This window comes from Jaculus jaculus, chromosome X (genome assembly GCF_020740685.1).
Source record: "Jaculus jaculus isolate mJacJac1 chromosome X, mJacJac1.mat.Y.cur, whole genome shotgun sequence".
Lineage (NCBI taxonomy): Eukaryota > Metazoa > Chordata > Mammalia > Rodentia > Dipodidae > Jaculus > Jaculus jaculus.
The window spans coordinates 113109487-113121756 of record NC_059125.1 but is presented as its reverse complement, the minus strand read 5'-3'; the positions used below and the strand labels follow the sequence as shown (position 1 = coordinate 113121756).

At 42.3% G+C, this 12270-nt stretch overlaps 1 protein-coding gene across 2 annotated transcripts in view; it reads right to left on the bottom strand.

Moving 5' to 3' along the window:
- The window catches only part of Il13ra1 (interleukin 13 receptor subunit alpha 1), a 74009-nt gene extending 63538 nt beyond the window's left edge, over positions 1 to 10471 (bottom strand). The window contains exon 1 of one of the 2 annotated variants that reach the window (XM_045140788.1): positions 10365 to 10471. In XM_045140788.1, the coding sequence (XP_044996723.1) occupies positions 10365 to 10434 (70 nt within the window). In that variant the 5' untranslated portion in view covers positions 10435 to 10471. The remainder of the gene's footprint in view (positions 1 to 10364) is intronic. The other variant, XM_045140787.1, reaches the window with a different exon arrangement.
- Between the last annotated feature and the right edge of the window lie 1799 nt (positions 10472 to 12270).

The following is a 12270-nucleotide window of genomic DNA, read 5'->3' as shown; positions in this document are numbered from 1 at the left end:
CACCACATTTGATCCAAACATCCACTTTTTAACAAAAATATGATAAGACATAAAAATAAACAGGAAAGAGCCATGTGTGGTGGTGCATGCCTTTAATCCCAGCAGTTGGGAAGCAGAGGTAGGAGGTTCACTGTGAGTCCGAGACCACCCTGAGTGTTACCTAGTTAAATCTAGGTCAGCCTGGGCTAAAGCAAGACCCTGCCTTGAGAAAAATAAAATAAAATAAAAACCATGAAAGAATGGACAGTGCTAGACATTACATATACTGGATAAGCACTCTACCACTGAACGGCACCCTCAGCAAGTATGGGCAAAGAGGAAAAAAAAATTCAGGACAAACCATTCCTAGAAAAGCAGATATGTTAGAAAATGACTTTAAAGCAAATAACTTCTAGATATCCAAAGAACTGAAGGAAGCTGGGGGAAAAGTAAAGACGTTCAAATCAAGGCATAAACACAGCAAACAGCAATAAGTAGATAGAAAACCTACAAGAAATGAAAACAAGATTTCAGAAATGTTAAATAAAATAACTAATCCAAGAAGAGTGGTTCACACCTGAAATTCAAGCACTTAGGAGGCTGAGACAGGAAGATCACAGGGAAGTTCAAGGGCTGCCTTGGTTACATAGTGAGCAGGTTAGTCAGAAATACAAAGTAAGATCCTGTGTCAAGATGGAAGTAAAAATAAAATGAACTAACTGAAATTTAAAAAAAAAAATACTACAGGCATTTAAAAGTTGTGGACTGGGGAGATGGTTAACTGGTTAAAGGCACTTGCTTATGAAGCCTGACTACCTGGGTCCGATTTCCCAGTACCCATGGAAAGCCAGATGCATAAATCGGTGTTATGTGTCTGAAATTTGCTTGCAGTGACAGGAAGCCCTGGTGCGCCCATTCTCTATCTTTCTATCTGCCTCTTTCTCTCTGCCTCTCTCTTAAATAAATTAAAATATTTTTAAAAAGTAAATTTTTATTAAGCAAAAGAAATAACCAGCAAATTCAAACACAGCACAATGAAGACTATTCAATCAAAAGAACAGAAAGCAAAATGTCTGAAGGAAAGTAAAAAGACATTCAAAAATCTGTTGGCTACCTTCGCTGGAATAGCATTTGCACTGGAGTGGTGGTCAGAAGGAAGAGAGAAAGGGGCAGAACGAGTATTTTAAAAAATAAGTAGGGGAAGAAGCCAGGACTAGAGTGAATTCTAGGTCACCTTAGTATAAGGTTCAGGAGTGACCAAGGACCACAGAGACCACTCTGAGGCAAAGATGGAAGGTTTTTTTGTTTTGTTTTGTTTTGTTTTTCAAGGTAGGGTCTCTCTCTAGCCCAGGCTGACCTGGGATTCACTATGTAGTCTCAGGGTGCCCTCAAACTCATGGCGATCCTCCCACCTCTGTTTCCCGAGTGCTGGGATTAAAGGCGTGTGCCACTATGCCTGGCTAGATGGAAGTTTTCATTTGGAAGAAAAACATGAGCTGCCAGAACTGACTCTCAAGAGCAGCGCAGTCAGCTTGGGGGTTACAGATAGTGGGATTTATAGGCTCTTCAGTTGGAGAAAGGTGAGGAAGGGAAGGAATTTTTTGTTGGGGCAGTAAATCTCTGTTCTTTACATTAGCCATAGGGTGAGACCAGAAGTGACCCAGTGAGAGATAAAGGGGCCAGTACTAACAAGGCCTGGAGTCTTGTTAGGCAGGAGAGGGATAATGGCTGGACAATTTCTTGAGGAATGTGGATGATTCACTTCACCCTTCTGCTGTAAATCCATTTGGTCCTGACCTAACACTTAGGGCTAGTGTGAGACCCTAATTCAAAAATTAAAAATAAATAAATAAATAACAAGGGGAAGAGAAAATAATTGTTTGAAAATACTATAATGAAACATCATTCTTTGTATACTAACACATAAATAAAAAAGAAATAATGGATCCAGGCCTATTGGCACATGCCTATAATCCCAGCCCTCAGATGATTGAAGCAAGAGGATCAGGAGTACAAGGCCATCCTCAGCTATATCAAACTCAAGTCCAGCTTAGGCTGCATTAAACCTGTTTCACAAAACAAAATAAACAAAAAACAAAAGGTGGTTGAAAACTTCCCAAATATTAAGAAAGCCATGATTATACACAACTAACCCTTAAAGGACACAGTGAAAACTTTGCTAATAGATAAATACTTAACTGTAAATATTCATATTACAGTATATAGAGGCAAAAGGATTACTGAAAGGCTAGAGAGATGGTTCAGTAGTTAAAGTGCTTGCCTGTGAAGCCAAAGGACCCATGTTTGACTCCCTGATCCCACGTAAGCCAGATGCACAAGGTGACTCATGTGCAAGGTAATACAAGTTTGCACATGCACACAAGGTGGCACACACATCTGGAGTTCAATTACAGTGCTGGAGGCCCTGTTGCACAAATTCTCTCTCTCTCCTGCTCGCTCACAGTCACTCTCTCGCATAAAAAAAGCTAGTCTGTTGGGCTTACCTAAGAAAAAAGGGGGATTACTTCAGGTTCAAGGCAAGACTGGTCTATATGGCTAATTCCAAGCCAAACAGGGCTATGTATCAAGAAAAGAAAGAAAGGGCAGAAGGAGGGAGGGAGGGAGAAAGGGAGGGAGGGAGGGAAGGAAGAAAGGGAATGGTTAGTTGTTAAAAAAAAACTGGGCTGGAGGGATGGCTTAGTGGTTAAGGCATTTGTCTACAAAGCCAAAGCACCTAGGTTCAGTTCCCCAGGACCCACATTAGCCAGATGTACAAGGGGCTGCATGTGTTTGGAGTTCATTTGCAATGGCTAGACGCCCTGGCACACCCATTCTCTCCCTCTCTCCCTCTCTCTCTTCCTCCCTCCCTCCTTCTTTCTCTGTCAAATAAATAAAAATAAATAAATAAATAATAAACCTCCCTCCTTCTTTCTCTGTCAAATAAATAAAAATAAATAAATAAATAATAAGTAAATAAATAAAAACTAACAGGCATGGTAGTACATACCTGCAATCCCACTGCTCAGGAGGCTGAGGTGGAAGGATTTCAAGTACAACCGAAATGATACAGAAAGACTGTCTCAACAAATGAACAAATAACAATCTTACATCAACAACCTAATTTTACAACCTTAAGAAACTACAAAAATAAATAAATAAACTCAGCAAGATTAATACAAGAAAAAAAGAAAAAGAAGGAAATAATTATTAGAACAGAGATAAATGATATAAAGAGTATAAAAATAAATATTACCAATTAAAACAAATCTTTGCTAGATAGAAAAAGAAAAAAAGACAAGAGCCCTATGTAGCTAATGATGACCTAGAACCTCTGATCCTCCCACAAGTGTTTGGATTACAGGCATGCACCACTATGCCCAGCATGGTAAAAGATTTTTAAAAGCAACTTTGTAGGTTGGTTTCATATTTTATACTCCTGTGAACTAGGAAAAATCTTGTTCTCTTTTCTTTAAAAAATGAAATTCTAACAGGACAGGAATTTGAAAGCTAGTAGCAAAAATGGGACATGAATTTTTTTATAATTGCCAATCACTATTATATAATGATATTGAACCTAAAACATTTTCCCTAACTTAGAGGTTTCAGTAATGTCTTTATAGACCCCTTATCAGAAAGTCATATAAATCTATGTTGTTCATAGAAGCTATGCATTATGATAATATATAAAAATATCTACTATCATTTTCTATAAGATAGAACACACCATAATCTGTTTCCGTAAAATCTAGATCTACAATGTTAATTTTATGAACTCAAAAGCAGATAAGCAAAATTTTAAAAATATTTTTATTTAGCCGGGTGTGGCAGCACATGCCTTTAATCCCAGAACTCAGGAGGCAGAGGTAGGAGGATTGCTGAGTTCAAGGCCACCCCGGGACTACAAAATGAATTCTAGGTCAGCCTGGACTAGAGTGAAACCCTAACTGAAAAAAAAATTATTTATTTATTTATTTGAGAAAGAAAGAGAGAGAGAGAAAGGAGGAGAGAATGCATGTGCACACCAAGGCCTCTTGCCACTGCAAACAAACTCCAGACACATGCACTACTTGGGCATCTGGCCTTATGTGGGAACTGGGGAATTGCAACCAGGCTAGCCAACTTTGCAAGCAAGGTCTTTTAACCACTGAGCCATCTCCCCATCCCAAGTAAAAATTTTCTATAAAAAAGAACACTACAATACTAAAATCAGTAATGAAAGTGAGTTATATTACCACTAACTCTAAGAGACAAAAAAAGGATTATAAGAAAGTAGTATGAACAATTCTACACTAACAAATTGGATGCCATACATGAAATGGACAAATTCCTAGAAACACAAAATCAACTAAAACTAAATCACGAAGAGACATACAATGATAGACCTATTAGTAATTAAGGAGACTGAATTAGAAACCAAAAATCACCTGGCAAAGAAAAGCCATGGACCAGATGGCTTTAGAGTAAATTACTCCAAACACTAAACACTTAAAAAAAAAACAATACCATACTTTCTCACATACTTCCAAAGAACACTTCTAACTGATTCCATGATGCTGCATTTCCCAACCCTAAAAACAGACAACTAAAAGGGAAAAAAGTTCCAAGTCTATGTCCATTATGAACCAAGGTACACATCCTCAACAAAAACCTAGCAAAATCAAGTAAAGGTCATATCAAAAGGGTTGTAAATCATGACCAAGTCAGATTTGTTCCTGGAAAGATGACTGAACATATGAAAATGTGTCAAGCAATAACACAATGAAAACAGAAAAGGTTCATGTGATCATCTCTCAATTGGTGCAGAAAAACATTTGACAACATTCACCAACTACGACAGGGGTTTACCAGGACAGCAAACTGCTTAGCATGCATGAGACACTGGATTCAATCCTCAGGAACAATCCTGCCACCAGAATCAATGACCTTTTATAGTAAAACATTCAAGGCTGGGTATGGTGGCACATACCTATAATCTCAGCATTTGGGAGGCTGAGACAAAATGACTGAGGGTTTGAGGCCAGTGTGAGTTAATACCAAGTTCCAAGACACGTAATTTATTGAAACAATTAAAATTCACATTTTGCAAGCCGGGTGTGGTGGCACACGCCTTTAATCTCAGCACTCGGGAGGCAGAGGTAGGAGGATCGCCGTGAGTTTGAGGCCACCCTGAGACTCCATAGTGAACTCCAGGTTGGCCTGAGCTAGAGAGAGTGAGACCCTACCTCGAAAAACCAAAAAAAAAAAAAAAAAAGAAAATTGACAATTTGTTTATTTATTTATTTATTTTTAATGTGCATTTAGTATTTTTATTTATTTATTTATTTATTTATTTATTTATTTATTTATTTATTTATTTATTTATTTGAGAGTGACAGACACAGAGAGAAAGACAGATAGAGGGAGGGAGAGAGAGAGAATGGGCGCGCCAGGGCTTCCAGCCTCTGCCAACAAACTCCAAACGCATGTGCCCCCTTGTGCATCTGGCTAACGTGGGACCTGGGGAACCGAGCCTCGAACCGGGGTCCTTAGGCTTCACAGGCAAGCGCTTAACCGCTAAGCCATCTCTCCAGCCCGAAAATTGACAATTTGAAATACAGTTACTATTACATGTATTACTTTCACAGCAAGTGTGGGCTAACAGCAAGTTCCAGGACATGTAATTTATTGAAACGATTAAATTCATAATTTGAAATACAGTTACTATTATGTGTATTACTTTCACGCCTCTGAAAAACTGAAAAGTCTTAAGTAAAACCATTGCTAAGTTTGGAGTCATCAGTAATTTACCACAATAAAAAAAAAAAAAAACTAGGGGCTGGCATTACCTTGTATGTTAACCCCCCAAAAATAATTTTAAGTGAAAACAAGAGTTGCAAAAGTTATCTCATCATGCATAGAGTGCATGAGGCTCTGAGCTCAAACCCATACACAGCAAAAGAATACAAAAAGAACACACACTCTCCAAAACATAAAATACAGTCTCTAAAAATGTAAATATATATTAACACATGTAAATTGTGTGTGATACATCCACACATATACATAAATAAGGGAGACTGCAATTGCAATACTCTCTAGACTCTGGCATTTCATGCTTAATTGCAGAATAGCATAATGGTTAATAGCATTAACTGTGGGGCCAAACTCACATCCCATCTCTGCAACTGCTAACTGCCAAGTTACTTAACCCTTCCTATTCCTCAGCATTCATATCTATAACATGAAGATGACAATGGTAACCTATTTCAAAGGATTACTATAAGGATTACATGAGTCAAGACAAGTACATCCTTGTGTCTGTAAAGCAAGTACTGGGGCAAGAGGATTGCTAAAACTTTGGGGCCAGTCTGAGCTACATATGTTACAACCCGCCCCCCCCCCCACACACACACAAGTGTTATAGTATACAAGTGTTAGCTAGCTGCTTTCCTCTTTAAGAGACTGAATGGTTCTAACAGTTGCTTTAGTTTGCTGTGAAACTGTTGTTTGTATTCACAGGCTTGGAGCCAGACACAAGACAGCCCTTCTGCCTTCTTAGGCCTCTACTTTCAGTCATTTCTTGGTTGGTCGCTGGCTTTAGAAAGGGAAGTGCGGAGGAGGAAGGGACCCAAGAGTCTCCCCTAACTCAACTGCAAGCCTCAAGTGAGTCTCTTTATCATCTAGCACCATATCCTCCGTGAATTGGGTGTTACTAAATCAATATTCTTTGCACTGTGAAGTACATAGCTTAGCTGACAGCTTTTGCTGCCTCCTCTTCAACCTCAGGAGCTGGCAGAGGCTCATACATTTCGGGAATTGTGAAGGAAACTGTAAATCATCTGTGAGTCATCCATCTCCTTTCCTCACATCCAATGGTCAACTCTTGTCCACTTTTTCTTGTGATACCTTCAGCATCTTTCTTAGTCACTCCAAATCACAATCACAATAATGTACTCTCCTGAGCCCCACAAGGTAGGCAGACAGTATGTCATGGTCCTAGACAGAAGGTGTCCATCTAAAATCCACCTTTCTAATGATGAGCTTCACAGTGCATGGATGCCCCCACCTTCCCTGCCTGCTTCTCCTCATGCTGTGCCTAGCTCAAAGCCTTCAAGTGAAAATAAAGCTCTTCTGCATGGACTGATTTTGCCAACATCCCTCTCTGGCTATTTCTCTGAGTCTCCACTCCTGCTGCCAGCCCCCCAACACACACCACTGGCAATTATTTTTTTATATATGAAAATTCTACCCTTCTTGAAGGTTTAGCTTGTTTGTTCTGTTCTGTGAAACTACCAAACTCTTAAGTTTCCTCTCTTTTGAATGAGTATTGTTTGGATTACATAGCCAAGCCAGTATAAAGCCAGTCTCCAAAATCATCATTTCCTTATTTTTCATCTCTTTTTTTTTAAAAAATATTTATTTATTTACAGAGAAAGAGAGAGAGAATGGGCACACCAGGGCCTCTAGTCACTGCAAACAAAATCCAGAAGCAAGCAGCACCATGTGCATCTGGCTTATGTGGGTTCTGGGGAATAGAACTTGGGTCCTTAGACTTTGCAAGTGTCTTAACTGCTAAGCCATCTCTGTAGCCTATCATTTCCTTCTTAATGGCTAGTCTGCATATACATTTTCATTGGTCCCAACCAGTCCTGCACTGATACCCTGGAAGGTACCTAATTTCTCTGCCTGCCAAAGACACCCCTCACTCCTTTCCATAGAGGTATAGTTGAGTACAGTGGTTAAAGGCATGGCTTTTGGAATTCGGCTGCTGTGGTTGCAAGCCTGGCTCCTCCACTTTCTTTAAGTAAGTCTCTACCTCAGTATGTTTAGCTTCCTCATATACAAAAGGGAACCACTAAGAGCACTTACATTTTAGGCTGTTCATAAAGATTAAATGAAACAGAAATAAAATACTTAGAGCTAGGTACGGTAGCACACATCTATAATTTTAGCACTGAGGAGGCTGAAGCAGAAGGATTTGGGCAGAGTTCAATGCCAGTTGGGAACACATAGTCTCAAGACACTAAAGCAAAAACAAAACAAAACAAAATTACAAAGAAGCAAGACATGTAGAAAAACAGTGTGAATGCTAGCTGTTATTAAGTCATGCCACTATGTGGACTATTAAGCTTAAAGATCAAATTAAATAAGCTACATAATCATTTTTGAACAATGAACAGAATCAGGGATGGAGGAACTCTTAGAATAAATAGAGCTCAACCTCTACATTTTTACCAATGTGTAAACTGTATGGGGACTGATGACTAGAGAGCCGTAAGTTCCACGGCTAGCAAATGCCATACTTATTAAAACTCTGATCTCTGAGTAGCTAAATATATCAATGTTTTTTTTAATTTTATTTATTTATTTGAGAGCGACAGACACAGAGAGAAAGACAGATAGAGGGAGAGAGAGAGAATGGGTGCGCCAGGGCTATATCAATGTTTTTAATAGCATACCTCAAATGAAATTTTATGGATATTTCTAATGGGGAGAAAAGTGACCAAGTAACCAACCAACTATTGTGACAAAACTGATTAAGTTAGGGGTTTAACAGGATTGTCTAGAAGGCCAGCTGTTTCAGGTGTGTGTAGGAGGGTACCTGATGTAGGGAGTGTGCTAGAATGGTGCTGTGAAAATTAGGGGACTAATGACACAGGTGACCTTAGATAAGTCCCTTCCTTTCTGCAGACTGCAGTTTACACATATACTTATGGAAATCAGGTATCCTCCACTAAACTAGAGATGCATCGGACACAAGGATTATTCTGTGTACTCTAAGGTTCTAAACCTTTGAGCCTGGCTCAGTACTAAATAAGCAAGGCCAACACTTGAATAATTACTGAAGGTTGGGAGTGTAGCTCAGCAGTAGAGCAAACATCTAGACTTCATGCAGAAGCCAACACCCCAAGGGGAAAAGAGACAATTGCAGACAAACTTCAAGCCTTCCGCAAGTATCTCCTCAAAAGCCAACATTTTTTTAAAATTCATTTATTTGAGAGCGACAGACAGAGAGAGAAAGAGGCAGAGAGAGAGAGATAGAGAGGGAGAGAGGGAGAGAGTGGGCACACCAGGGTCTCCAGCCACTGCAAACGAATTCCAGATGCATGCATCACCTTGCGCATCTGGCTAACGTGGGTCCTGGTGAATTGAGCCTCGAACTGGGGTCCTTAGGCTTCACAGGCAAGCGCTTAACAGCTAAGCCATCTCTCCAGCCCAAAAGCCAACTTTTTAGTGAAACCTTCCCATCCCATTTATCACTGTTAACCCTCTTGAATTGCCTTTTTTTTCTTCATGGTATTTAGTGCCATGTGACTTACCATGTATTTTAACACACACACACACACACACACACACACACACACACACACACGCCCTCTCCTCTGCCAATAGCATGCTAGCTCCACAGGGTAAGAGCTTGATTTATTTTGTTTACTGTGATATTCTCAGCCCCTAGAAACTATGGATATAACAGAACAGGCACTACATACATCTTGTTGACAGAGGCAATGACTAGTATGGAAGTTTCCAAATTAATACGTGAGCTTGCATTTCAAAACACAACACATTGGTAAATACGAAATAAGCAAATTGTGAATACTTGTGTTGATGTGAAAATGAAACCTATAAAACTTGGAGGTACTACTGTCGCTCAAACTGTCTAGAGGGCCTGGTGTGCCAGGCACAATCCAGAAAGAAATCATTACCCTTCAATTTTCTCAGCAACTCTGCAGGGCTGATTAATTAAAATTAAAAGTTGTGCACTCATGAGGGGAATAGAGGAACTCCCCGAACAATTTTTAACTTTTCCATAAATTTAACAGTAGTCTAGAACGTAAGGATTATTTAAAGGTGTGGGGGTGGACATCTGCCTAGAGACTGCTGCATTTCTCAACGGATTTCTTAGCTTCCATACGAGGCCTGGACCCTCACGTTCCAGACGCTGGGATCATACGAGCCTCCCTTCAACTTCCATTGCCAAAAGCCACACTTCAGAAGTGAGGAGCGGCTCTGGCTCTGGGCAAGGAGCCCCGGAAAGTTCCAGGCTCCTCTGGAGTGGGGTCGCCTTCCTCTGGTCTTTCATTCCCCCCTCACCCAGGCAACACGGGCACATTCCGGTCCTGCCTCCAGGAGCTAGCCTCCAGGGCTCTTCCCGACTGAGCAAGGAAAGCGAGAAATAAGTCGTCGTCCTGCTGGCCGGCCACGGCTCCGGGGAAAGCCCCAGCGCCCCCGGGTCCCCCACCTCGAGTTGGGTCCCCAGCGCCCGGACCCACAGGCCGGGTGTGGGAAGCTACGATCGCTAGGGCGCCGTCCCCAGAACCCACCCTCTCCGCGCCTTGGGTGCGTTCGCAGGCGTTTCGGGCCCGCGATCCCTGGCACCCCCGGACCCTCGGGGCCACACTTACCTGTGGGCGCGGCGCCGCCGGCGCAGAGCAGCAGCGCCCACAGCCCGCAGAGCCGCGCCAGCCGCTCCATGCAGCCCCTCGCCTCGGAGCCCGGCCGGGGCTGGAGCCTCAGCAGTCTCCGCCTCCGGCGCTCCCTCTCCCACTTCCCGGCTCTGCCGCCCGGGAGGCTGTAGGGGCCAGCGTAGACGGGAAGAGCCGCCCCGCCCACGGCCGCAGGTAATCCGAGCGCCAGCGCGGGCGGACGGGGCGTGGCCCAGCGGCTCCCACGGAAGGACACCTGGTCTCCCGCCGCGTCGCCACCTGCCAGCAGGCCCCTGTCACATCGAACACCACGTCTTAGACCAAGTCGTGACCCAGCTCAGAGTGCCTGACAACCCCTGCTCCTTCCTGGCCCTTGAGTCAGCGCCCTAGCAGGACTTCAGCGGTGCCAAGGGCTGTGCCCTACTGGACACTGGGGCAGAGTCATCTGCAGAAAGAACCTTGGCCCAGGAGTCTGGAAACCTGGCTTCCAGCCTTTGGCCTCTGAGCCTTTATTTTCTGAGCTCAGACTCCAGGGTTAGTAAAGTGAGCCTTTAGTTGGCTTGAAAGTCCAAATAAGGGTCTTGGTGGTACCATGGTTTGTGAAAAGGACAAATGGGAAACTTTGAAGACTGGTAATGCATTACATTGATTTGGATAAAAAAGCAACATTCCAAAACTGAGGGACAGTACCATAAAGCAAGTGTGTTGGCTAATGCCTGTAATTCCAATACTCCACTTGAAAGGCTGCCATAGGAGGACTGCGGTCAGTTCCAAGCCAGCCTGGGCTGTATATATGAGTCCGCGGCCATTCTGGGCTAGTAGAGTGCGACTCAGTCTCAAATGAAGGAAAGAAAACAATATACAATGAAAAGAGCATTTGCATGGAATGAGTCCAAAGGCTATGACATTGGGCACTGAGGGTCAGTGAGATTGGGAACAGAAAATAACCTTGGTAAGTTTTGTGCTGCTGCTGTGACAAATTGCCACCAATTTAATGTCTTGAAACTGAAGTTTTATTGTATTATGCTGGTCAGATGTCTTAGTGAGCTAAAATTAAGGTATGTGCAGAACCATGTTCCTGAGTTCCTTGTGGAGACTCAACTGTAGAATCTTTTCCCCTGACTTTTCCAGCTTCTGAGACTGCCCATAGTCCTTGGCTCCTTGCCGTACCACTCAGTTCTCTGCTTGCTTCCCTTGTAACATCTCCTTCGCAGACTCTGATCCACTGACTTCAATTTTCCTCTTATAAAGACCCCTGGGATTAGACTATGCCTACCAGATAATACACAATACTTTCCTCATCAAAAAAGCCTTTGAGGGTCTGAAGAGATGGGGTAGCAATTAAGGTACTCGCCTGCGAAGCCTAAGGACCCAGATTCGATTCCTACCCACATAAGCCAGATGTACAATGGGGCGATTGCATCTATAGTTTGTTTGCAGTGGCTTGAGGCCCTGGTGTGCCCATGCTCTTCCTCTAACTGCGCCCCTCTCTTTCTCTCTCTCTCTCTCAAATAAATAATTTTTTGAGCCTTTGATCCAATCACATCGGCAAAGTCACATTTACTAGCTAAGGTAACTCATCTCCAGGCGTTAGTCATCAGGACATGACTGAAAGCAGCCTTATTTGGTCACGTCCCTGATCAAGAGGTGTATTTGAATGGATGATGAGACCCACTGGGGTACATTTTGGTCAAATTAAGCCACTATTTATACATGAAAACAACTGAGAAACTATAGTGATTTTAAAAAAAGGCTAGGTTGGAGAGATGGCTTAGCAGTTAAGGCACTTGCCCGTGAAGCCAAAGGGCTCAGGTTCAATTCCTCAGTACCCATATAAGCCAGATGTACAAGATGGAGCATCAGTCTGTATTTCGTTTGCAGCAGC